Source organism: Grus americana, chromosome 11, assembly GCF_028858705.1.
Source record: "Grus americana isolate bGruAme1 chromosome 11, bGruAme1.mat, whole genome shotgun sequence".
In the NCBI taxonomy this organism is placed as follows: Eukaryota; Metazoa; Chordata; class Aves; order Gruiformes; family Gruidae; genus Grus; species Grus americana.
This window is the reverse complement of record NC_072862.1, coordinates 482,741-510,000: the sequence shown is the minus strand read 5'-3', so window position 1 is coordinate 510,000 and position 27,260 is coordinate 482,741. Positions and strand designations below refer to the sequence as shown.

The 27,260-nt window shown below is 53.4% G+C and overlaps 1 protein-coding gene across 1 annotated transcript in view; it reads right to left on the bottom strand.

Annotated features, from left to right (window-relative positions):
* Nucleotides 1-8,813, bottom strand: part of PLXND1 (plexin D1) — an 84,798-nt gene extending 75,985 nt beyond the window's left edge. Inside the window, exon 1 of the mRNA XM_054838243.1 lies at nt 7,324-8,813. Within this exon, the coding sequence (XP_054694218.1) occupies nt 7,324-8,649 (1,326 nt within the window). The 5' untranslated portion in view covers nt 8,650-8,813. The remainder of the gene's footprint in view (nt 1-7,323) is intronic.
* Nucleotides 8,814-27,260: the final 18,447 nt, after the last annotated feature.

Below are 27,260 nucleotides of genomic sequence, written 5' to 3'. Positions count from 1 at the left end.
AAAAAGGAAAAAGAAAGCGCCGATCCCTCCTACAGATGCAGGGGTCAGCTCACCCCACCACCACGCTGTGCCCCTGGGTACATGTGCTGGGGACAGTGACACAGCAGCACTCCAGCACTCAGGACCTCAATTCAAATCCTGACGCTGTCACCATCTAATCAATGACACGGCATCAATCAGGCGGTCTCTTACCACCTACATCCCCCCGTGAAAAGAGGGCAATAACACTCCCCGGCACAGACTGGTGCACTGTACCAAGGGTTCACAACGACAAACAGATCTGTGAGTGCACGGAGCTGCAGCAACCCCCTGGCACAGCCCTGGTGCTGGGGGCACAGCACAGGCAGTAACACCTCCGGGTGTCAGCCACGTGCCCCTCACCATGGAGCCATTTCTTCCTCCTGGTCAAGAACGCTGACCCCCGTCCATCACCTCCTCAGCGCAAACGAGCGGTCACGCGCCTGTGCACAGAGTCCCTGCAGCTGGGGAGCCCCCGGCCGCAACGGGAGACCCCTCGCGCGTGCCATGCGCGAGCCTGAGCTGGGAGGTACAGCCGCGCTGCTGTAGGTAGCGTGTGGTGGTGCTCAGGTGGTTATAATTGATTGTTTCCAACCACTGCTGGTTCAGGCTTGCCCTGTGTTTGCATTAAATTACCACAGCCAGGGGCTCAGACCTATTATGTTTCCAACAACTTGCTGGAAGAGGTCATCAGACCAGAATATCACAACGGTGCAGTTGCTTGCGAGTTTGAACAGATGCCTACTGGGATTTACAAGGCACAGTGAGGGGGTTTTACAGCATCCCCAGGCACTCGTTCACATCTCTAGGTGCCTTATTCACCTCTCCAGGTGCCCTCAGCCCCACCAATCTTCCCTCTCAATCACTATAAAACAGACTTTGAAAAATCAGAAAAGGGATGGCTAATCCCTTCACTTCCACCTACCGAGACCCTGCAGCTGAGCGAGCACCCGCCGGGGCTCCTGGGGAGCAGGTTCACATTCACGCATGGGAGCCAAACGCCTGCCCTAGAAGACATCTGGGGCTACACAAACAAAAGTGGTTGAAAACCCCTGAATGAAGGGACTGCTGCCGAAGTATGATCACCGCCTCCGTACGATCGTACGAGCACCTCTGCAGAGTGCTCCAGCATCCTCCCAGCCGTGATGTGCCTTCCACGTGCAACACTGGACTTGGCCAAAAGGACCCTTTTCCTGTTGTCCACCTAAGCCATTATTTAGTTACAAGAGACTTGATGAGCTCAATGGATCAAAGTTATTCTGACTGTCTAGCTACTGAGAATGACAAGGTCTGCGCAGCTGGCTGCGGTTACGGCTCTCCAGAGACCTGAGGGGGTGGCTCTGATCCCCCTCTGCAAAGGGACCTGGCGTCCACCTCGCCCAGCCAGCACGAGCCGGCGGCGTGGGCCCAACGCTCCAGGAGCAGGCGGGCGCTTTGCCACGGCCAGGAGCCACTTTCCGTTCTCTCGCCTAAAGCAGCACGACTTCTGGTTTCCAGGCACGGGAACTTCTGCCACTTCAACCAAATTTCCCTTTGCAATTTGGGATCTGTTTGAGCTTGAGATGCAAAGCAGGGGCGAGCCCCCGGGCCCCCAGGAGCCGCGTTCCCACCACCCACCTTCAGCTCGGGGGCACCGAGCCGCTCCCCAGGAGACTCCCCTGCGTGGCACAAAGCACCGGTGCCAGCCGGCCCTCAGGAGCAGGAAAGCCCCCGGGCACAGGCAGCCCACGGAGCTGAGCCTGCCTTCCCAGGAAGGACGAGATTCACACGGCTCCCGCTCTCTGCTCCCAGCTGTCTGCGTGTGCCTTGACTGCAAGCAGAAGGTCGTACTTCCACATAAATTCCCAAGGAAATGTACCCAACAGTTGGCCACAACTTGCTAATACCAGGTGAGAGACAGAGCAGGTACGCAGTATTTGAGCCTGCGTCCAAAGTCTTGCAAAGCCTGGCAAAGCTCAGGCTGTAGCGAGAGCCTCTCGTCCGGGGCATCCCGGGTCCTGCTGGCCCCTCTGTGGGCAGATCGGCCCCTCGCCAACCAGCCCTTGGATGGCAGCTTGGAGGGACACCAACCTCCCACTGCTTGTAAAACAAGCAACAAACAACATCCAGAAGCAAAATGGATCGTGGCGATACAACAGCACGGTGCAGCTTTGCAGTAACGGGGCATTTGCACCTTCAGACAGGGGCTAGCAACTCCAAACACAATGCGTTCTGCGAAAAGCAGAAATTAAGTCTGCTACAAGAAGTCCTGCCTCATTTTTAATGTACAAATTAAGTGTAAATTCCCAGTTTCCTTTCTGTGGCTAATCCTCTGGATTTATTTGAGTAGATGTAAGGTTAGAGCACATTTATTTTCATGTTTGGAATTTCTAAATTAGTATAAACCAGCACTTCAAAGTAACTCGGCTCCTATAAAACCCAATCCCATGGAGATGCCACAGTATATTTGGACAGTAAGTAGATGCTTTGTCATATTCCCACGTGTATATGAGTTTTTTTCTTTGGGAACATTTTCTGACTGGTTTCAAACCACATTTCCATGCCCAAGCATACATGTACTAGGACTGTTTATACAGTCTACCCAAGGAGTTCGTTTTATTTAACAACCCGTTATAGTAAAGCTCACTGGTGGGTATCTCATCATTACACCACAAAACACTGTGCTCAATGAGCAGGCAGGATCTGACACAAAGCCACAAGAGCCAGAAACTTGAGAATTAATGCTGAAACGCATCATTATCCCATGCCGCTGTGCCTATGTTTTTCAGCACAGGAAACAAACCGGATTTTCAGCCTTTTTTGAGTTTCGGACCCCAAAATATTTCCCAGGAGAGATGCAGATCCCTGGCTAGCAAATCTAAGTCTAACGAAAAGTCTGCTTTCCCTAGCTACCTCTCAGGGAGCTTTAGAACAAGAGTGTGGGGCTCGGCACAGAAACCACAGAAGACAAGGAGTCCAGCGTAGCTGGGAGTGTGGGCTGGGGTTACCAGCTCAGCTCTTCCCCAAACGTGCTTGTTCCTCAGGCGGTGCGTTTTATTTTGTGTTAAACTCAGACCTCCATGTTGGCCAATGTCTGGACACCCAGAGCGGGAAGGTCTGTAGAGTTCCCTGCAAATCCACATTTGCTTGCCCTTCTGCTGTGACCGTGGCTGGGAGAGCAGGGCTGGGACTGGCCAGCAGCCGTCCTCATTTCCCTGGCCAAAAACGCAGATGCTGGTTGGAGCAGCACAAAGGTGTCCGATCTGTCCCTGAACACCAGCCCGAGATGGGGCGGTGGCGAGAGAATGCCACGGGGCTCCTCTCCAGCGGGACGTGGCGCTGACACAGCACGGCTGCTCGTGCCGCAGAAACGGCCGTACCTTTATTTTCAGTGGTGCCAGGGGGGAAGGCGCTGGGACGCCCTGCATGGCCGCTCCTTGCGGGCCAGCGGGAAGCCAGGGACGGGGTCTTGCCTGGTCTGCTTTCACAAGGGCTCTGGCATACTGCAGCCGCACCGTGCTCCAGCCATGCAGCCGGCTGACCTTCAAGCCTACCGGGCTGTAATCCTGCTGGGGCAGAATAGTTCAAATATGAAGTAAACCCACTCACTGTCCTCGGGATTTGATAAGCTCTGTCAGCACATTGCTGCAAATGACGTTAAAAACAGTCTGCTACAGAGAGCTCATACTCCTCTCCTAGGAGCTCGGGTCCACATTCCACCCGGGCTTTGAGTGGGCAAAACACAGCAGTGCCTCCATGCGAGTATTTCATTTTAACTGCATGTTTTACAAAGACAGCCCAGTATTTGACACAAAATTCATTATAAAAAGCTATTTCTGTTGAGGGAAAGCAATCTTAACACTCACCCACTCACTCTTGGTACAAGAACCCAATCAAACTAAATCCTTCCCTAATACATCCTCCTTCCTCTAAGCTGCCGCTGCAAATTCACTTCCTTGGTGAGTGACTTTTCAGCAGCACTCTTTGAGAACAACCAACCAGCCTCCACTCCTGACCCAGACCATCCTCCTCCGCACATTTTCTCCACGTCTCACAAAGCTGTTACACTTAATTGCAAGTTAGCTCCCATCAAAGCAACGAGCCCTTTCCCAGGCCAAGCTTGCGAGTCCCCTTGCCCAGCAGTGGGGACGCAGGCCAACTGGCCACCTGGGCTCCTCGGCCAGCCAGGTCCACCTGCCCTTCGCAGCCCCTTGCGCGGCTGGTCCCGCAGCGGTCACAACAGGAGCCAAACAAGCGGCTGCCACCACACCGACCACAACAGCTTCAGAGCACTCCCCTGCATGGGGACAAAGCCCCTCTGGTCAGTACCAGCCTCCCGTTGGACCTCTTGTCATGACACTGAGGAGTAACGAGCCTGGCCACTCATCAGCGCGTGCTGCCGCAGCCGTGCCGCAGGGACAGCCAGCGACGGCCCGCGCGCTGAGGGCCTGCTCCCGAAACCCATCGCTGGTGGCCGGGTGCTGCAGCTCCCTGGCTGAGTCACAGCCGAGTGCTGCAGGAGAGGAGCATTCAATTAGACAGAACAGCACACAAGGGGGCAATGATTTTCCTTTCACACCGCATTACGCCTAACAGTCCATGCTCCCTATTTGTAACAACCGACTACTGCAGCCGAACGCGCACTTGGAATGAATCAGGCCATCATTAGGTTTTTATTTTTTCTTCCAGAAGGAGCTTAAAACCCCACCACCTAGTCTGCAGGAAGAGCTAATGAACCACAATTTTGATAATACCGGAGCACCTATCAGTGATGCATAGGCAAAAGAAAACCTGCAAACCCATTAACGGGTGGAGAAGTGGAGCTCATAATGGGAAGGCAGCTAGATGCTGATCTGCTCCACCAAACCAGCTGCTTGCTTTAATACATTTTCCTGCTGCGTTCCCAGAGCTGGGATACAAAATGTATTAGAGTATTTCATCGTCTTGAAGGTGGAAATTGATGTTAGCTTTTTGCAGCACAAAGAAACACAATATTACAACTCTTCTCTTGACACTGCCACTCTGGGACTTGAAAACGAAAACAGCTTGTTAACTTGTTGGCAATTCTAATGATTAAGTAAAAGGCAAAAAAAAATGAAAGGCTCTCCTTCTGACTGGTAGGAAGGCTTCCCAGCAGGTTTGGTCAGCGGTTTTAGAGGAATATGCTTCAAATAAATGGGAAGCATAGAAATATTAGGCATGAACGAATATTAATGGTATGCTTCATTTATATCCTGCTGTACTTGACATCAAAGCATCTCAAAGCAGCTTTAGAAATGCAATCTTATGCTACATGTGAGTTAGGTTTTTGAATAATAGTAATAAATACAGGAGCGTGTGACGAATCAGGAAACTGAGGCACCTAGGGTTAAATGATTGGTTCAAGGTCAGCGACACAGCAGCAATGTCAGTCGGGACTAGAACCTGGTTTTCCCCATCCACCCTGTATAACCACCAACCATAATGCTGTCTCCACGTAAACAAATTTTCTTGCAGCCTGATCGCGCCACAACAGTAAACGTGGAGGGTTTCTACTGACTTCTATAGGATTGGAGAGGCTCAGCGATTTCTTGCTTGCTCCTCTGAACCTCACATCCCTTATCGCTTACCCCTTCATGAACACAACCAACCTTCACGGACTGCCTTTGTGGCATCAACTGACAACATACTCCTCACCTACTCAGGGAGCACTCCGAGAGAAGGACTGCTACCAGGAGCATGCTTTACAGCGGAACAGCATTACGGGCCAGACCCAAAGACAGAGTGAAATCTCATTTCTGCACTGAGTCTCCCTGAAGTCACTAGGGAATTAGCTGTCTAAATACCTGACTGGATATAGTACTTAGTATTTTAAACATTAATAGACCAGCGTTAATCATGATTATTTTCCCTACTGAACAAAACTTAGAAAAAACAGTATTTCTCCCAACAGTGCTGGAGCACTGAGGAAGCTCAAAGGAAGCACTGACTTTCAGTTACAACCAGGCTGTCAAACCTCTAAGCACCCTCCAGAAGTCTCAGCCACAATGCCTGCTCCTGACCTGCCTCGTGGAGACAGTTCAGTCCTCCTGAGGGGCCGATTCGTCGGGATGCTGAGCTTCAGCCACAGCCAACAAGAACTGTGGATGCCTTCCTGTCCTGTAAATAGGATTCCTGATTCCCAGTGACTCCTCTGAGCGCCGTGACCATGTCAAGGCTTCAGGACTGGGCTCCCAGTGTTTAATGCACCGCGTCTTTGTGGAATTAACTCAAAAGCCAGGACAACTACCAGATTTCCTGGCTGTCAGGCAGTTTGTGCTTTGCCACCAGGGAAAAACTATTCAACTTTGCTAGAGTAGGTCTATGAACCAGTGCATTAAGACTACATATTTTAACACAGCGTGGAGATGCCACACTAAACACTTCGGTTACCATGGGAAACCTTTCTCTCTTTGCCACTGGCATTGCACAGGGAAGCCCAAGCCCAAACGCTCTATCTTGCCTTTGAAATCAAACACATGTTTTTACGATCTTTGATGGAGCTGAGTTATGCATCCTTCCCAGAGGAAGGGAAAAATGCAGGGTTAAAGCAGCCCTTTTTTCCTTCTTTTTTTCCCCAAGCATCTTTAGTGAAAGGGAAAACAGGCGTCTTTATCATTCACGGCCACTTGGTAACAAATCGTGACAATGGCAAACTTTTACCTCGAACCAACGGAACAAGGCAGCCTGTGTGCGCGTCCCCTGGCAGGGCTGTCCGGCCGCGGGAAGGGGTCGGCTGGGCTGGCGACACTCGACGGCCTCCCGGCCGCGCAAGGGCACCCACCGGGTAGCGGGGACAGCGCGCCCGTGAGTCACCGCGGCTCACGGGGGACAGGGGCGTGGGAATAACGGCGTCCCCTGACAGACGGGGACAACCCCCCCCAACACACAGACACGCACACGTTCTCTGTTTGGTAGAGCCCCGCCGCACGCTTGGCTGCGGGGGGAAGCAGCCGGGACCCAACCGGCTTTGTCGGTGTCACCCGGTGCGACACGGCTCCCGCGAGAGTGACCACCGGCGCGGGGCACGGAGAGCGCGGAGCGGGGGGAGCGGGAAGCGGAGAGAGCAGAGAGCGCGGAGCGTGGGGAGCGGGAAGCGGAGCGCACCCCCCCGCCCGCAGCGCCTCCGGCCGCGGGACGCGCTCCCGCCCAGGGGACGCTGCGCGGCAGCAGCGGCGGGACGGAACGGGGCCGCTGCCACCCGTCGGCCACCGGCTCCCCGCGCCCGGCCCGGCCCCGGCACGCCCCGTCCCTGCTCCCCCACCCGCCCCGCCCGGGCGCCGGCAGGTGCCCGCTGCCCGCCCGTACCTGTATGTTCCTCTTCTCGCAGGCCGGGCCGGTGCCCTGCACCACGCTGTCCAGCACGGTGACCATGCCGGCGCCCGGGCTGACGAAGCAGGAGTTGCGGGCAGCCCGGATCGTTTCCTCGATCTCGGCGAAGCGGAAGACGCAGAGCGCGGACTGCGGCCGCCCCCCGCCACCGCCGGCCCCGGCCCGCTCGAAGACGCCGAAGAGCAGCTCCTCGGCGGGCGGGGGGTCCGCAGCGGGGTCCGCGGGGCTGCGCCAGGCCGCCCGCGCCGGGAAGACGGAGAAGAGGCGGGTGAAGGCGTCGGCGGCGCCGCCGCAGCGCAGCCCCAGCTGGATGTAGGACTCGGTCAGCTTCTTGGTCTCGCCGCTGCCGTTGAGGGTGGCCTCGGCCGCCTCGCCCAGGCAGATGCGGGCCAGCAGGCTGTGCGAGGGGCTCTCCTTGTCGCCCGCGTTGGCCTCGCTGTTGAGCGCCAGGTAGGCGTAGGGGCGGCGGGCGGGCGGCGCGGCGCCGCGCTGCAGGAAGGCGCGGACGAAGCTGAGCTTGTGCCGCGCCTTGGCGCCCTGCTTGATCTTGAAGATGTTGTCGTCGGAGGGGTTGATGTCGAAGGTGAAGAGCTTGGCCAGGTCGCCGCGGGCGTTGAGGGCGCGGATGGCGATCTCGGGCGTGTTCTCGAAGCGGTGGTCCTCCAGGCTGCGGTTGCGGGGGAAGAAGGGGCTGCCGAAGCCGGTGTAGGTAGCGGCCACCAGCAGCCGCGCCCCGCCGCCGCCGCGGCGCAGCACCAGCCCCACGGTGGAGGCGTTGGGGTGGTTGGCCGCCACGTTCAGCATGCTGGGGAAGACGGTGACCGGGTCGCTGCCGCCCGGCGGGAAGCGCACGGCCACCGCCGAGATGTTGGCCATGCTGCGCAGCTGGCAGAGGCCCTGGTAGATGGAGCCGCAGACGACGAGGACGCCCTGCTCGGGGTCGGGCTGCAGGATCTTGTTGTAGTTGTTGGTGAGCACCTTGGGGTGCTCGCAGGAGGCCTGCGGCAGCTGCGGCGCGTGGCAGAGCGGGCTGTCCAGCACCGGCCCCACCGCCGCCTCCGCCTCCAGCGCCAGCTCGCCCCCCGACAGCTGGAAGAGGCGGTTGACGGCCGCCAGGTAGACGCGGGAGCCGGGGCCGTCCAGGGCGAAGTTGTTGGTGGGGGTGGGCGAGAGGAACTTGCGCTGCACCTCCAGGCCGGCGGCGCGGCCGGGCAGCAGCAGCGGCAGCAGCGGCAGCAGCGGTAGCAGCAGCGGCAGCAGCGCGGGGGGCCGCGGCTCAGCGCCCGCCGGAGCCGGAGCCATCCCGCCGCCCGCGCCGCCGCGCCGCAGAGTGCATGAGCCCGCCGCCGAGCGGCGGGAGGGGCCGGGCCGCGGGACCGCTTCCTGCGGAGGCAGCGACGCCCGCGGGAAGTGGCGGCCGCGGCGGGTGCGCGGGGCTGCGCGGCGGGGGGCGGCGGGGCGCGCTCACGGCCGCGCCTCCCTCCCTCCGCCCGCCCCCGCTCCCGCCCTCTCGGCGTTACTCACTGGGTCTCGGTGCGGGCCCGTCATGTGAGTGTGATGAAGTTACCGCTGTGCCCCCGCGCCGCCGGCCGCGCACCGGGCAGGGCGGTGGTGTCTGTGCGTCCGTCCGTCCCCGCCTCGGGAGCGGCTCCTCCGCTGCCGGCAGCGCGCCTCCTCCGGGCTTTTCGCCTTTCTCTCCGCTGTCTCCTTCGCGGTTTTGAGCAAAACGGGCCGGGGAAGGGGGGCGGGGAAGAAGCAGTTTTCCCAGCTGCGGAGCAGCGCGGCGAGCCGGAATAGAGATTCCCCCCGCAGCCCCCGCCAGCCGGGCTCGGGACAAGGACGCGAGTAAGCGGCGGCCGGGCTGGCCGGTCCCGGGGCAGGCAGCACGTGGAGTGGGCAAATACAACAAGAACGTAAGGGGTGGGGGTCCCCCGGGGTGTCCCTCCACCTCCTCCGCAGCACGGACGCCGCGCCGGGGTTGCCAGCCCCGTCCCGTCTGGGCGGCCGCGCTCGCCGCGGGCTGCGCGCTTGGGGGGAGCAGCGGGTCGGGGGGTGTCAGCGCGGCCCCGGTACACCGCCCACCACGGCCAGGGCCACGGCCTCGGGTCGCCCCCCGGCCCCGCTGCCGCCCGCCCGGGGGGAGGACAGCTCCCCGGGGGAACGGGGCGGGGGGCGAAGCGCGGGCCGCCGCCGGGCTCCACCCCAATGAAGCTTTGCCCGCACGCCTTGCCAAAAGCGAGTTGAAAATAGGACCGTGCATCTCCTCTGCCCTCCAACGGGCTCTTTTTTAACTGTGGAGAAAAAAAAAAAAGAGAAGTGATGATATTCCCAAATTCCACCCACTGGAACCCACAGCGGGGGGAACAGCCCCCAGATAGTGCAGCCTCTGATCCACCCTCCCTTATCGGCGTGGGAACGCTCTACCTGCGTGGGTGAAGGTGTCAATTCACATCCGCTGCAGTTCTTCCCTCATCTGTGGGCGTGTGAACTTACCCCCTCATCGTGGAGGGGAACATGCTCAGAGACCAAGGAGCGCTGCCAGGTGAGGCTCTACAGAGAAAGTCAGTATCTGTCCTGGGACAGGAGGCTGTGCAGGCCATGCTCTCTGCAGCAGACACTTTGCCCACGTAGGTTATGTTCCTGCCGTCTAAGTGAAAGAGCCCTGAGCGGTTGCCCAGACCAGCACTCACCTCCTGCCACACCATCGTGACACAGGGCACAGCTGTGGGCACAGCCGTAGGCTCAGAATACGCCCAGGAGGGACCCAGCTCCTTGGGCAGCACATCCAGCTCCCCCTGCAAGGGGGCACAGGTGGGCTCCAGCGCACAGCAGATACCTCGGTCGTGGTGCTCACAGCACCGTGTGGACGCTTCGAGCTGAAGCGATGCCAGAGCTGACAGCCGAGTGGAGCGGTTATAGGGTGTGGGCACAGCATCCTTGTCTCAAACCTGAGTTTCCAGTAAGAGCAGAGACCTAGCTAGAGCACCCGCGTGGTGGAGGAAAGCAAAGGGGAAGCTCACAGGCTTGGTTTCACCATGCAGGTACAGCAGTACATCAGTATGCTGGCACAGGTCTCCTTGTAAGGGTTGAGCGTGGAGGCACCTTGCCATCCACAAAGACCCAGCAGCATTTAACGCAAGGGTGGGAAATCGAGGCTGGTATTTGGTCAGAACTGTCTGGAAATGCTCCGCAGGCGAGCCACAGAAAGCTGTCCTCCCTCTCCTTATCCCCAAGCATTGCCTTACTGCCCTGCCTGTTCACGTAGCACATATCTTCGTTTATACAAAACATGTTAGTGAGGTTGATGAGGATTCTGCACGACTTCTGTTCTGGAGAGAAAAATCCTCTGTTGTTGTCTAATCTCATTTCTACACCTGCCAATTTCCCTCACCCCCTTCCTGTCCTCCTCGCCCTCTTCAGAGCACTAATTAATACATAACTGCCTTGGCCACGCCATGTCCACCGAAAATGTGCATTGAATTAAATGTTGTGCTTTCGTGCTATCTAACTCATTGTCTCTACTAATCATATCCTTAATTAATAGAGTTATTAGCTGTTTTTAAATGTAGGACTCCCAGTTGTTGGGGTTTTTTTAAACTACAAGTTAGCAATTTTTAAATGTGATCATGTCTTTAATTGCACAGAAATAAACCCCCATGATCCCAAACCCTTAATCTGCCTATTTTAGGATTTCTTATGGCTGCTTATCCTGATAGTAGAGCATCTTCCATGTGAAATCAGTCTTTTAAGGCATATCAAATTAGGTTCCAGATTACAGTCAGTTAAAAAAAAAAAATTAGGCCAAAGAACGTAGAAAAATGTGTGACTTACCCAAAGGTATCCAGCACTGGCTTTGTCAGAAAAAATCCCCCAGGAGCTCTGACTCCCATTTCCTATGCTGAGCAGCTATCTACGCTCATACAATTAAAGCCAAAATATTTGTGGTATTGAAGGATTATTTGACAAAGATTTTATTGTTGCTGTTAGGAAACAATCCTCTAGTAAGATGCTTTGAGGGGAATATTTTCCAGAAATGATTTCCCACCCCTATTATCTGGGCTGTTAGAAGCTCCAGTGAGTATTTCAGGGTAATGCTCCTAATGGAGTAGTAGAGGGTTTTAAGTCTCTCATACACAGATCTCACCATTATTTTTTGTTCAGGAAGCAAAAAAAAGGTCAAAATTAAACCACATGCCTCTTGCCATAGACCATCACCTCCCTGCCAAAGTCCCTTCCTGTTTGACTCCTGCACAGGTTTAAAGATAACAGCCTTTCAGACATCTCTGTGGGGGAGAGGGGCTGTGTGCACAAGAACTCAAAACCACTTTAATTATTAATAAATATATTTACACGAGAACAGTTTCCCTTTAGAGGAAACATGAGTTACTCATGCAATTACTCAGGTTATATTGACTCAACACTGTCAAAAAACAGGATCTAATCGCTTTAATACAGGGAGTATAAACAACTATTTATTTAGCGGGCTTTATCTGCAAGGTAACCATAGAGCACTCTGTGGATTTGGGAAGAAAGTTCACCCTCGCATGCCAGAGATGGTGAAGTTTGTCTCGGCAGCTCGGGGCGAACACCAGCAGCTGGTGGCGCGGTGGAGGAGAGGTGCTGCCTGCGGGACAGGCGTGCGGGACCACCGCTGCCTTGGTGCCTGGCGGCAGGGACCCCTGGGGACTGCCTGCACAGAGAGGCACAGAGGGCTGCCTCAGGAGCTGGCACCTGGGAGAAGAGCAACGTGCTTCGTGTCCTTGCTTGTGACACTGAGTGCACGGGGAAGGCCTGACTGGGTGGTGCGGGCCAGCGCATGGAGCGGCCGCCCCTCCTCTGCCCCGCACGGACCCCTGCAGAGACAGCCAGCCCCTGCAGTGGGGCTGCTTGGCACCTCAGCAGAGGAAAAGGCACAGCGGGGAGAGTCCTGGCTGTGGCAGTGGGTCAGAAGGTCCCTCTGTTCCTACCCAGGCAGCCAGTCCTTTTTTTTTTTCCTCATCTCCTTCACTCTTTGCCTCTAAGTGTGCTATTTGGGTCATTTTCTGTATGATTGCAGGGCAGACTGGCAGGAGACCATAAGGTGCATTCACAAGTGCTTAACAGACACGTGTTTTGAATCCCTTTGGCTGCTTGCTTTCCCTCTCAGAAACACATACCGATGGAAAATGGCCATGGAATATAGCTGTACTGGGTCAGAGCAGGGGGCCAGCTCATGCCTTTTCCCCATCTTGCGAGAGGCCGCTAGCCATTATCCAAGAAGAAGAGGGTAAGAGGCAGGCGAGAGCAGAGTGGTCTGTCCCGCTTGGTCTCCACCAGCTCAGCCCAGAGCTGGCCAGGACAGGGCTCTCCCTGGAGCGGCATTTCTGAACAGAGAGGAGCCATGCACCGGGGAAACGCAGGAGGAGCTGAGAAGCACTTAGACACAGAGGAATCATTGCCTGAACAAGAGCTGTTCCCTGATCACCACACTCAACTAATGCTCTCCAGTCCTGCCGGCCACCCTGCCTTTGTCCAGTCAGTTGTTAGTGCCTTGTGTCATCAGGCTGGAGGCATCAGCAAAGTGCTCACTAAGGCACTTCAGGCACTTCGAAATAACACAGGGCTTGGAAATAGACTGATTAGCAATCCTCAGTATATTTCTGGATGACCGTGGACCGAGTCCCTATTTTATTGTTATTAATCTGTATTGCAGGCACTGCTCATGGAGAGGGAGCCCAGATTGTCATTACTGTTCTTACTAATGATTTAGCACACTGGGCGTCTGCTAGGCGCTTAGCAGAAAGATTAAGGCAAGGTCCCTTCCCAAATGTCCTTTAATGTACACACATGCTCCGGTGGGGTCTCAGGCTTCGCTGCAAACGGCTGTGGCAGGAATTGTGCTGGCACGGCATGCTCCGCTGCCACCCCACTGCTGGCCTCCAGCCCTGGCCTGAGCAAGGAGGAGAGGGATTTATGGGGACCTGAGGCACTTTCTGAGTAAAATCTTGCTTTTTTTTCCTCACGCCTCTTTGTTTTCAAAGATGAACCTTTCCCAGTGTAATATAGAACATTGCTCCCTTCAGAGTATGTAATGCAGTCATAACCTTGTCTGCAGCGTGCAGCCGGCTGACGTGTTCACCGTGAGGGATTCGCCTCCGGAGAGGAGCTGTGCAGACAGAGGTTGTGAGCATGAAAAGGTCTCCTTCTAGGTTAATGACAGATTCGGTGCTGGTGAAAGCTCACACACACAATAATGGCAGGATTTTCCAGACCAGGAGGTTTATCGCAAGACAATAAAAAATGTGTCTCTTGTAGCCCGTGCTGGGGTTTGACCCGGGCGCTGTGGGTGGAAAGCCGGGATGTAAAAGCAGCAGGTTCCCCAGTTTCCCACAGGTCTCCTCGGTGACCTGTTGCTTGTATTTTCTTTAGAGGCTTAGAAAGGGCTCAGCACTCACTTCCCACAGCTTCACACCCGTCAGGGCTGGAAACATGGCTGGTAGGCTCAAATGCATCTCCCGCTCAGCTCTGCAGGAAATTTAGCACATGCTGGGACTAGTGGTTGGATGAAGACACGATCCCTTTGAGCCCCAGCCTCGCTACGGTACAGTCTCTCATCCATACCTGTCCCTTGTCAATGCAGTCCGTGGGGTGTCACAGGCAGGCACGGCTGCAGGTATGCATGGCAGGGTGAGTCCCTTCTTTGGCTGGATCCCAACCAGCCCCAGCCTGAGGGGGTTTATGGCCGAATGATCAGGTTCAATGTGACTACAGGGTAAAGGAGGGTTTCAGCCAGTCCTGCTCTGTCCTCCGGGGAAACTGAGGTGCATGGCACCTCTCTGAGCCTCAGAGGGGTGTCAGATAAATGGTGTTTGATGACCGAGCACCTGACTGATGTCCTGAGAGGACAGCACAGGCGTGTTTCTCGGAGCACAGAGATGGGAGGACACTAGCCCCTGGCACCCTGGTGCACAGGCCCTGCTTTGCGGGTCCCATCCCAGCACCAGCCTCAACGCCCCACTGGGGCCGGGCAGCTGCTCCCCACCAGGTCACGAGAGCCACAAACGCCACTGCCCAGCTCGTGACGCAGCGCAGCCAGGCTGCCAGCCGGCAGAGCACTGGGGTCTGCGAGCGCAGGACCGCAGGGAAGTGGCAGCGCTGGTGCAGTCGCTGCAGTGGTGGGTTTAGCACCATTTTGCCTGGACTGACCGAGCAGGGGCTTGTTAAGCCCCCCCCAGGGCTGCAGGGCCCTGCCCACCCACAGCATTAAAGCTCCTGCTGGAGCAGCAGCAGTGCCTGACACAACAGGGGCTGGCCACGTCTAGTCTGCGTCAGGCCGTCCGCACAGGCCCTGTGCATCTTGACTGCGTTCCAGCAGTGTAGGATGCAGTGCTTGGCTCCGAGCAAAGGAAGTGAACACAACATAAAGCAGAGCATCCCCTCGTGGGATTCACAGCAGGGGCCGTGCTGATTGTTCAAAACAAAGCACGGCTGCATTGGAAGCGAGCCTGGTTTTTACCCCGGGATTCACACATGAAGGCCCTAGCTGACCCAAACAGCAAAGCCCTGCAATAACAACCAGCGAGGCTGATCCTACCAGCTTTGTTCAAACATCCTGCGCCAAAGCCTGGAGGAAGTTTTTCCTTATGAAGTCAGGCAGGATCGTGCCGCACACTTTGCAATATGCTAACTTTCCAGTGAGCAGTTGCTCAATACGTGCTTCAGTAGACAGGCCACCGCTACCCGTTAACCAAAACAAATGGGAAAGGGGGAAAGCTTACAACACAACAATTGCTTTCAATTAGAGGAAATATCTATTGCCAAAATATGTCAGCGGGATTTGACAGACTACATTTTTAACTGTGTACTACTGAAGAACTGGCTGCACTAAAATGCAGCTTAAACTAAATGGGGATTTAATCCCCTTCCCTTCCTTCCCACAGTATAATCACCAGGCTGTAAATATATTATTGCAGCCTACACTACCCTTGTTAATTCCAACCAATTTGACTTACCTCAGTGGCTTCAATGTTATTCTCTCCCATGTTCACTGGGCTTGTTGAGGCTTCAGTGTCAATGCTCATTTTATGCTTTGAAGTGAAAGGGTTAAATGTGGTTAATCATAAAATTAATGTTTGCTTTGCACATCTTAACACAAACCTAAGCATTTTGGTTAAAATCTCATATTGCTTTAAAAGATATACCATGTTGCACTGAGCTCTGAGTCAACTCGGAATTTGGTGTGTCCAGCTCTAAGCATCTCTGGTCTCTACCCTGCTGAACCAACTAGACCTCAGATCAGCTCCAGACGTGCCCTCAGCTTGACAGGGCCCATCGCTGGTAAACCTCTCTATACCCCAGGTGGCACCTCCCTGCTCCATCCTACATTCTCAATTCCCTCTGACAGGCCCCATCCTAATCCCAGCCAAATGACCATGACCACCACCTGCCCTGAACCAGCTCCGCAGACGCTGCTGGACCCAGGGCCTGTGCAAATTCATGGACTTCTGCCAAGGTCAGCCCCAGCTTCAAGTCTCTTGTCATTGCTATGACCTCGGCCAGACACGTAGCCCTTGCCAAACTCAGCCCTGCGCGCCGTCCCGTAGCTTCTGCGTCCAGCCGTAGTGCTGACTTAGCTTCTGCTAGCCTGATCCTCAGCTGGTGTTGAGCCCTGCCTCGTAATGCCAGCCAGCCCCAGCCACGAGCCTTGTTCAGATAGCCCCCGACAGCACCACCTCCACACCCGGCAGTACCCTGAGCTGGGTACCAGCACCTCTAACCCTGACCCCACCAGGGTCCCTCCTGGTGTTTACCCTGCCCATGCCTATTGGTCCTGTCCCCGAGCACCCTAACCTTCATCCCCTGTGCTATCCCCGCTTGAACTCCAGCCCAGAGCTCCCTGCCAGCAACCCACCTGCTGCCAGCCCCAAGCCCTTCCCCTGCACCTCACCTGCACTCCAACCCTGCCCACAACGTGCCCTGCCCTTTCCAGTGAAGGCAAGGCAGCGCTTGGCATTACAGGAAGACCCTCTTCAACCTTGCTGCACCCCACACGGGCTGATCAGGCTCTGCAGCTCTTGCACCGTGTCCCAGCACTTGAATAGAGGTGCAGAGTCAGCCTCTCTGAGTAATTTATTAGCAGGCATTAGTTACAAATGTACGTGCCCACTGCTTTTCACTAGGAAACCTGCAATGTTTTCATACCTATGCCTTGCAATGGCCTGCTATCTGCAATTTCGAGATAAATCTTTGACATGCGCCATCCAGCAGCATGTGTTTTACATTGCCTCTAATGGCTGTCTCTCATTATAATGTCACTTGTGGGCTGTCGTCTAGCGTTGTATATTTTTGGACATATTGTAAACAGTGTGATCTCGCTCTTGACATTTCCCTGGTGACCCCAACAGTCTTAAAGGTTTACACATTTCTCATGTGCAGTCAACACATTCATTAATCTTAGAGATAAGCCAAAAGTGTCACACACACACACACACATATATTTGTATAAAAAAAGACATGTGTGCACATATACATTTAAAATGTCAGCAAGTCCTATCCTGGACTAGTTGTAGCATTTTGAATTTTGTAGCGGAAAAGGAGAGCTATCAGGCAGTTTCAGTTTAGCCTGCAAAGATACTGTCTATGTACAATCTGCACGCTTCTGTGCATACATATGTAATTGTGTCTGAACTCACCACAAAATCAATAATGTAAATATGTGATGTTACAAAACTGAGTACTAATGGAAACATTCACATGAATCTTCATACGAGTGAAACCAGCTTTTTTCTTTGGACTATCTGGATAACCCAGTAGAATGGGCACCCAGAGTGCTTCACCCACCAGTGAACCTGACCCTGAAACCAAGCAGAAGTAGTGGTAAAGCAAAGAGAGATGGAACAACCTGCTGCTACGGCTGAGGAAAGTGGAAAAGAAAAGGTAATCAAACAGCCTAAATAGTTAAAATGACCTTTCAATACTCACTGTTTTAAAATGTAAACACCATACACTTAAAGATTGGGGTACTTTTATGACTTAAATGTCAGCTGTTCCATCTTTTGTTTCCATCTAAGCAGTAGTCTTTTTGCTATTTTCACACCCACATACCACATCGTACATAGGTGTGCAGTGTTTTTCAGGGGTTGTGGATGTCACAGGGGACTCACTTTCCTCAGCATCTTCTGCCCCACAAGTGTAGAAGGAATCATACAAATAACACTGCCATCTTACCCGCATTCAATTTAAGCGATGTGGTTACTTACACAGGGTGCAGAGCAATAGCTTCATTGAATCAAATGGCCTGCTTTGCCCTGGAAAGGCTAGGGAAACGGCAGCAACCCTTCGCTTCACGGCATTCATCTAAAGAGAGAGTAATAATGAGCTTTAATAATAATGAGCACTAACGAGCTGCAGGCGCTGGCTCTGTGCTGAAGATGACAGCCTGGGCACCGAGCTCCTCTGCCTCTCGAGACGAGGCGTGGGTCAGGAGGGTTTGTTCACTAGGGGCTGGATGGGGACAAACCTGGTTCACTCACACTGTCAGGTCAGATCCAGGCTCAGTCAGCAGCAAAACACCCATCCGGGGCAGGACGTGGGTTTGTCTCCCTCCCACTCTGCAGGGCTGACCCCAGGGTTGTTTCACTGCTCCCCGGCGAGTGCCATGGCCATCCCTGTTGGCCAGGGCAGGCGACTGAGGGTCTGTCAGAGGTCATGGTGGGAAAACACACATTTCACTTGGGGACTTTAGAACATGTCATGAAATATAGGGCCTTTCAGGCCAGGCAGCTAAATACCCCAAATTTGTTCCCACCCGGAGAGCTGCTGGCATATAGGAATTAGTTGACAGGTTTGGGTCAGTTCCCAGAGGAGAGGTGCGAGTAGCACCAAAACCATCACAGCTGGTGCTCATTAGGCTCTCGCCTGCAACCCGTGCAGAGGTGCCCAAGACAGAGCGAGCCACCGAGGCTTCTGTAACCTGGAATCTGACCTCGTAATCTTCTTATCTCCCTCTCGGTGCTCTCTGTCCTCTTGCACAGAGAACAGCTTGTCATACAAGGGCAGGCTCCTTTAACCTACTTAATGGTACTTTTCACCTTCGGGGTCCTCTCATGCACTGGTTTATCTTTCGATCGATGTTCTTTTTCTAAGTGATGTCTATTTAAGCCTGGGTTTAAAAAAAACAGCAAAACTTACTTCTGGTTTCAATCAAAACCGTCGATCAATTGCCTTGCTCATTTTGGCCTTGCTTAGCAGTATTTAGACTTCCCTGCACAGCACTCACAAAAGAGTCTGGAGGCCAGTCCCCGAGCTCCTCACACACACAGAGAGGTTTCCTATCTCACAAATGGTCCCACTGATTTTATCAAGCTATTTGCTAAGCAGTTCAATAATCATCGCTAGCAGGGACAACAGAGTGCGGCCCATAGTAAACAGTATCTTTGTTTAAGCTCATTCCTGGGACTGCAAAAAGGAAGGGCATGTTGTTCCCAGCAGATCTAACATTTCTAGGGCTTTCAGTTAGTCACCCATCTCTGGCACCAACGCTGCTTAGCAAAACTAGAACCGCACTCGCAGGCCCCTGTCCTGCACTCCTCTCACTCGCATGAAACCTGTGGAGTAAGCACAGTAGCAAGAGTGGCAGGATCTGGCCCAGTTCAGATGCAGAAGGTTGAATAAATATTAGTGGTTAAACTAGTAATTAACCTGCCAGTTGAAATATCCAACAGATCCCATGTTTTCCTCCCGGTTGATGCAAATGAGAGTTGATTGTAAACATCTCATGCCTAAATTATACCTTAGAGAATCCAAGTAACACAGTTGGCCTTGCCTGAATTATTTCAATGAAAATAAGGCAGACAAATTAGTGTAATTGTCCAACTTCTTTCACTCGCTAGCTTTTTGCTTGCTTGGAAACTCTTGCAGCTGGACATTCACACAAGGTTTTGAATGTAAATGTACCTCTTGCTTCCAGATCTGGCACTACTAGCAAACCTGTTTTTCTTTCATTCTTTCTAAGATAGAAGGGGGGGGAAGCAAAAAATGAGAAGAGCTTGTTTGTGGCCTCTATTTCAAAGAAACATTGTGCTTTGGCTCCTGGACAATCATTAAGAAACTGGTGGCCAATACTTCTGTTATTGTGCTGGGCTCTCACACTTACTCAGCTTCAGACCTAACAGCTCTGATCCCATGCAAGACATGGGGAAAGACAGCATGTAAAAATATATCCCTGTGCCACTTCACTTGTTGCAAGAAACTTTGCATCTGTTTTACACTAAGACCTAATCAGAACAACTCCTGGCTGGAGCTTTTTGTTCCAGAATCAGACAAAAAAAGCCAATGTCTACTTCCTCCCTAAGGGGCCAATTCTTCCCTCCTCTCATGTGCGTATCCTCCATGAACACAGACTACGGAGGGAGGAGGGAAGCATCAGAAGCAGCAAAGGAAGAATGAATGGATTTAGGAAATACCAAGTAACTGAGGAAGTTGGTCCCAGTGCAGCTTTGGTTAGCATGACATGTATCTATGTAGCACACGGTAAAGGTGCTAGACACAGACATTGTGAATATTGTCTGCTAGCCACAAAATAGGCTTCGGCATGAGGTATGCAGCCAGATGCCCAGATGAGCTCTGCTGCTGCAGTATCTGATCATCCTCATCCGGAGGGACTCTGCGGTACTCTGCAGTCACCACACATGCACATATGCTGCATTTTAGCCGCTGCGTTCATGCTGCCAACAGGTGGGCTCTGCTTGCTGTAGCAGCAGGTCTGTGCACGATGCGGAAGCCGGAATTTGAAAGCAGCAAGTGCCTTTACAGCAGCTTCACCAACTCATCCTCACATATGTTGTTTATAAGGATTCCAGTAAGGCTGCTGTGGGAAGCTGTTTGTTGCAAGGCCAGATTAGTAATTTGTTGGGAAGAGCTGAAGGGTTGGGCTGACTGCTCAGGACTGGGAGGGGATGGTTTTCAATAGCATGTTAATCAGCCCTGATATTGGCAAATGCCAACAGAGCCACAAAACAGACAGATTGCAAGGTGGCAATACAGATCCCCGGCTCTGTACATAGCAGGAGGGAAACAGCAGCATGTTGAGGGAGAGTGTTAGAAAAATGCATTCGTATTATACCTTTGCACTCATTGCCCCCCTTGCAGGGTACAGTCATCTTTGCAAGATGTCTAACAATGCGAGTTTTTGAAGATAATAAGTAATTCCTTCAATTTCAGGGGGGCTAATTGTGAGCTTAAAGCTAGACACATGATCAAACACCTTCCTGATTTGAGAAAGGAAGAGAATAGAGCATTCCATTTTTGAGCAGCACAGTGTAAGACCCTTTCCACTTAAAAAAACAAATCTATGTCTCCTTATCTTTTCCTCTGCTGCAGATTCATTGACTAATGAATTCTTACCAGCTGTAACATTCATCTGCACACTTAAAATCAACCTTGTAAAAGTCTACTTGTCCACAGTGACTAATTCTTTTGATGGGTGAGTAATTTGTCTCTGTGGAGGGGCTTATGTTTGGTTTATGCTTTTGCTGCTTGGGATAACATGCAGTGGGAGTCTGCCTATTTTGCATAATTGTGTACTTTAACTAAGTGTCAAGGGAACTCAGAGTCAGGGGAGGGTAATTTCATTTTTATTGTTATTAGTGGCAACTGAATAAATAAATACAAAATTAAAAAAAAAATCAAGTGATGATATGATTCTTTGATTTTTTTTTTTTTTCCCCCTCCAGATTATCCCAGTAAAGGATGCAGGAGACAATATGATGGCTGGCCTGGGAAATTTCCATGGCAGTTTTTCAGGTGCTTCCTAAAAATGTTTTCCATTAAGTGTTCCTAGAGGCCCAGTATTTGTGTGATTATCGGAAGGAAGAGGTCTTGATTTTTCTTTCCTCCTTTGGTTTCCTTCATCTAATGGCTCCTTAAGACTCTGCAACCCACATTTTTCTTTACAGAACACAAGAAATAGCATCCCTTGTTGTCACACTTCAGAGAAGAGACAAAAGAGACCTTTTGGCAAAATGTCAGATTGCGTGACTGATAACACCCCCAATCATTTCAGACTATGACTTGTGGCCATGTTAGACTCAGATGTGAAAACAAAAACACATTTTATGTTGGCCACTTTGCTCCATTGTATTAAATTAGGACTAGTCATTAGCTGGTGGAGAAGGAGAAACATTTCCATCAAGAATCGGGGTGGGGGGTCGCATCTGACATCCCCTCTCCTCCCTCCCCCAACTTTCCAGCATTTTCCCCTCCAGAGATATTGGTGTGAAACCAGCTCACATGACAAATTAAAGTGATTCATAACCCAGCTGCAGTCTCTGTTGACAAGCCCCATCGCAAAGCAATCATGTAGATTTTATGCACCCAGAGTGCCAGGGAAGAAGCCTGGTTAGTGGCGTACACCGTGCTTTCAAGAGCGGTCTGACACAACTTGGCTGAATTCATCTACAACACGTGAAGGCCAAATGGCTGTCACTTGACAGCAGTTAATAATGTAGTTTTAAAAGGGATATTTTCCCCGCTAAATTAAATTTCCAAGACATCACCATGCATCTTCAGCCTTATCTTTTTGTCTGGATTTGAGGGGTTTTTTTGGCTCTCCTATCAGTCTTTAAACACACAAACAGTACAGGGATTATACAGATAAACCCACAGTACGGTTCATTCTGGCAGTGGCTTATCAATCATGGTTAATTAACTTGGTGGATCCATAAACTAGACAATTCAGTGGCAATTCTCTTTTCACCACCAAGTTAGAAACACTCAGTGACCATTTCAAATGTGCCAGCCTGTCCTCTGCAGGCAGCGCAGCAACTGAAGTGCAGACCCCCCCCCGTGCTCAACAAGAATATTTCAGCCCGCACACGGACAAGTGCACTACATCCGGCTTTCCCCACTTTCCACTGTGTTACCTCCCCTCCTTTAGGAGGACTGGACTTTGCTACGGGTTTGCATTCATTTGTTTACAAGCTTAAAGCACTTTTGACTGCAGGCCAAATGGACATGCAGTTATCCATAATGTCCAACCAGCTACGCTTGCCAATTCGTTATTTTCACAAGCACTGATTTACACACCCTGCTAAGATCACGCTGAACTCAGTGCCCCAAAGCAGGGGCCAATCTGACCTCCCCACTTGCCCTCCTGTGTCCAGATGAGGGTGCTGGAAGCTGCCTTTCCCGGACGACTCCTAAACAAGGGTCGTATGGGTTTTCAGGGGCACAGCTCTGATCCCAGGACGCTGCGCAAGGGCCACCCCCAGCTGTGTCAGCAGCACCTCCTGTACCACCTCATGGTGGCAGCAGTGCTCTGGAACCCCAAGTCAAGCAGGCTGGGAGCACTTCCTCAGAAACTTTACCAATTTCACTTCCCCAGGATGGCAGAGACACAGATGGTCAGTGCTACTGTGGTTGTAATGCTTGTAGACCTGCCCAGCAAGAGAAGGATGTCCTGGCAGCTTCTCATGTATCATCTCACCTGCATCACTCACCTGCAGTTCCCAGCAGCTCTGCAGGATGCATCCAGCTCTTCCACAGCCTGCCCTTGAGCCCCACGCAGCCTTGCTCTGCACTGCTCAGCAGGCCACATTTGCCTCTCTGTGTAGCTGTGCTTTAGAGCTGGGTGCAAGGAGTTTTCTGTGATCTTTCCTGATGATGCTTCTTGGGGCCAACAGATCCAACCATTTGACTGCGGATCTGTGCACGCAGCCCCTGTCTCCAGCAGGTCACTGAGCAGCAGCAGAACAGACCACATCATAGCAGTGGGCCTCTGCGTTAAACAAGGGCAAGCTCTAGGTGAAGCTCCATGCATGGTTGTAACATCAGCAATGTTTCCATCTGGGGGGCTCCTCCACTGTGGTCTCCTCGCCCCAGGTGATCAGAACACCCAGGTGCCCGCTTTCTCTGTGCCAACAGTCAGAGCGCTGCTGGGGAAACTGCACCTCAGGCTGGCTGCATCCCCTGGGTCCTGACACAGCCACACTGCCTCACCCGCTCCTGTGAGGTCTTTTACAGTGGAGACGGCATCTACTTCAGTCTGAAGCTACACCCTTGTGTGCAAAGGCTGGCTGAAGCTGCGGTATTCCAGATCAGGAAATACTACATAAATAACATTAACATGCTCATGCTGCATGCAGAGACTTTGGATACATGGCACTGGCAGAGTTAATGGCTCCACTTCAATCACAGTCCTGGGGGGTTGAGCCAAGCAATTGCAACCCCAGCTGAGCACCACGAAAGGTGGAAGAATGCTGGCAGTGCAGAAACAGCAAGTCTTTCTCCCCATGCTGAGCACTGGGGAGCAGCAAGGGCTCTGCCCAGCACAGGCAGAGGCCTCGCTGACAGGACACAGCCCTGCAGGGTCTGACCACAGCAGGTAGAGGCAGCTGCTGGTGACAGGGTCCATCAACAGCCCCAGGCAAGGCAAGCAATGCACCAGGTCTAGGTTCCATCCAGGGGATCCCATCAGGAGCAAAAGAAACAGAGACAAGGCTACAGCATAGGTCCAAAGCCCACCCAGGAAACAAGACTGGAGACAAGCTGTAGCCTGCCATCAATGGGCCCCCCCAGGTGCCTATCATCCATCCAGAGGGCAAAGGGCTGGAGAGCAGCACCTACAGCATAGCCCAAACCAGATCCAAGGGCCCAGCCCTGGGCTTAAATGAGGCCCTGGGCCCTGGCCAGGGGTGTGTGGGTGGAGGCCCCAGCTGGGGCTGCTCAGGGCTGTTAAGGCCTGTTGGTGCTGGGCACCAAATCTGCACCCAGGATGACAGCAAGCTCAGAGGGGCCCTTCCTTCTCCCGTCCAGTGAGCACTGATGGAGCAAGAGGGGCCAAGGGGTCCTTTAGCAATATGTCACTGTGTCGCAGAGATCCCAGGAAGTGACTGGCAGCTGTGGTAGGCGTGTGATGGAGGGCACCGTGTTCCAGGCGCTCTGCGCCATCAGGTGTCCCCAGCCCTCAGGGGATGCCTGTGGAGAGATTGAGGTCTGGCCCAGACCTGCTAGTTTAAGTTGTATCTAACACGGGACACTGGTGCTCCTTCACAGACCACGGTCTAAAGAGTGGGGAATATCTTGTCTGGACCTCAAATGTCCATCTAGCACCAAGTGGGTGGTGGCTGCTCTGCAAAAACCCCAAAGGAAGACATATTTAGAGGTATTTTCACCAGTGCCTCTGCTGAGGGAGAAAAGCAGCGGCAAAAATGCAGAGGAGGAAAATGAAGGATTTCAAAATAATGACCTAGGCTGATTTTGACTCGCAAGTAGATGAAGGGAACTGAGCTGGGATCCGCTCCCATCAGATGGAAGCAAATTGGACTATTTCCCGGACAGATTGGCCCCAGCTGGGAAAGATAGAAAGAAGGCAAGGAAGAAAGATGGTTCAAGTAGGAGAACAGCAGCTCTGAGATACTGGGCGTTTTCAAGAAAGCCAGATTAGATATATTATAAAATCAACAGCATTAGACATGGCTGGCAGTATCAGAGGAGCCAAGAGACAGAGCTTGTCAAAGCTGATAGTAAATCAAGGTGGAAAAGCAACCAGGCTTCATGTGGGTTTTTTTCTGAGCATGACAAAAGCTGTGCTCTGCCCCCACCTGCAGCTCGCGGGGCAGAGGGGACATGCTGGGGGCTGACTGGTGCTTCAAAATCTCTCCTGCCTCTCAAAGAGACTTTAGGCAGTGGCTGGAGGCCATCGGGACTATGCCTGGCCCTCCATCTGCGCCTTGAGCCTGGATGTGGCCCCGCCTGGCATCACTGGGGGAGGCACTTGGGGCACCAGCACTGTGTCCCGTCCCCCCCCCCCCCCCCCGGGTTCGGTGAGCTGCCGGTGGCTGACACAGCACTGGGAGCCTCAGTGGGGCCGCTGGCTCCCTGGCTACGTAGGGGCACCCTGGGTGGACCACCTCCTACCCCATCACTGGTCGTGTCAGGGGGAGATGCCTCAGGGAGGGGAACTCCAGTGTGAAGCCCTCTGGTTTGGGTGGTGCAGCTGGGAGGGCCTTCATGGTCCCAGCTGGCCTTGGCTGTCCCTGGACTCGTGACTCTTCTGGATGCCTCCGTCTTGGAGTGGGGGGGGGGGGGGGGGGGCAGCAGTCTCCCACCAGCTGAGCCTCACCATCACCCCAACGAGATCCATGGGGACAGCAGCTACCCCACGGGGACAGCAGCTACCACATGCACGTACTCAAAGGGAAGTCTTAAAAATAGAAGGCGGCGGGAGCATGTGCCAGCATTGCCAGGTGCTGCAGACGCAACAAAATCAGCACGGTGCTCGAGCCAAACCAGCTGGGACAGGCATGGGCTTCACCCACCCACAGCCCCCCACGAAGCTGGCTGGTGCAGGAAGGGTCCTGTGGCACTGCTGCACTGAGCTTGGGCTCGATGCCCAGACAAGGCTGCTCCGATCACCCCCGGGCAGCATCAGGGGAGGTCCCTGGAGTACGGGCACTCACTGCCTTGCTGCCTGCTGCTGCCTCCGGGCAGCAGGCACTGGCAAGCCCTGTGCTGGCTGTGTAGGAATCCAGAGGCAGAGGAAGCGAATTGAGCATAATTAAGTAAAAGCCCTTTTGTAACCCAGATAGTAGCAATTTATCTACTCTGCTGCCATTATCACTTCTGCTCACTGCTACATCTGTGTGTAAAACATGTTTAGGTTAGCCTAGCAAGCACTATTATCTCAACCTACAAACTGTGCTTTGCCTGTTTTTCCATATCAGACGTGGAGACTGGGCAAGTCCACCTTTCCCTCTCCTCTTCATATACTTTGTGCTTATCAGTCAGTGCAGCAGAGAGGAAAAGCAGACGTTCCTCCGTGTATCAGCACTCCAGAGCAGCTGGCTCCAGGCATCTCTGCAAACACCCACGGCAGGAACAGCTTCACCGCTGCGGCACTTTGTGAGAGCCAGCCAGCAGCAAGCCCTGTCGCAAGCCATCCTCCCCAGAGCCACCAAGTCTCAGTCCCAGGCTCATGCCTCTGCTCACAGGTTTTCCAGGCAACACGCTGTGGGGCTGGGCTGTCCCCACGGAGCCTCACAGAAAGACCTGAGTTCGAGGGGTCAGATGGGACATCCCGGCTCACTTGCTGTTTGAGTTGGTGAATTCCTGCGTGGAGCTCTGTCAGCAGCTCATGCAACTGTCCATGTGCCAGAGCAAAACAAGAGTGTCTGGGACAGAGAAGCCCCAGGTTTCCTTTTGCTGATGGGGAGAGGAGGAAGCATTTTTAGCAGCCCAGTTAAAAGATATTTCCCAGAGAGCACTCTGCTTTTGCCAGTTCACAGCCATGCCCTGTTTGCACACCATGAGCAGCTCTCTCTTCACACACTGCGCCCACCCCAGTGTTGGCTGCGTCCATAACCTGCCCCCAGTAATTAACTGCACTGTTAGCGCTTGGCAAAAGGTGCCAGCTGCAAGCAGTGCTTGGGAGGGGACATGGCAGAGAGACGACGGGCATTTTGCTAACAGGAGAGAGCATCTTCAGGCTGAAGCTCTGCAGGCTTCTCACCCCAGGAGGAGCAGGCAGCCTGCCCCTGCCAGCTCTGCCGTGTGTCTGCATGCCCTATGGGTCATCTCCCCATGGAGCTGGCTCGGCTGCCACCTCCAGTCCCTGCTGCTCTGCAGCGTTGCCACTGCAGAGATCCGTGCTTCCCCGGACGGTGTCAGGAAATGGGGAATTTATCAATGTGGCTGTTGTTCCGGCATCTCTGCCCTGTCCCCAGAGAACCTCCAAATCTCATATGATTTTTTGCCCTTCTTTTTATTATTAGGAGCCTACCCTGCATCTGAGACAAGGCGCCTTTGTGTGTGATCGCTGCTGCTGGACACACAGCCCCAGCAGAGCAGGGCTGAGGCAGGCCTTGGGGAGCCTCGGTCAGCATGGTTCCCCTCCGCTGCTGAGGCAGGTCAGCAAACAGGACAACATGCTGTCCAGG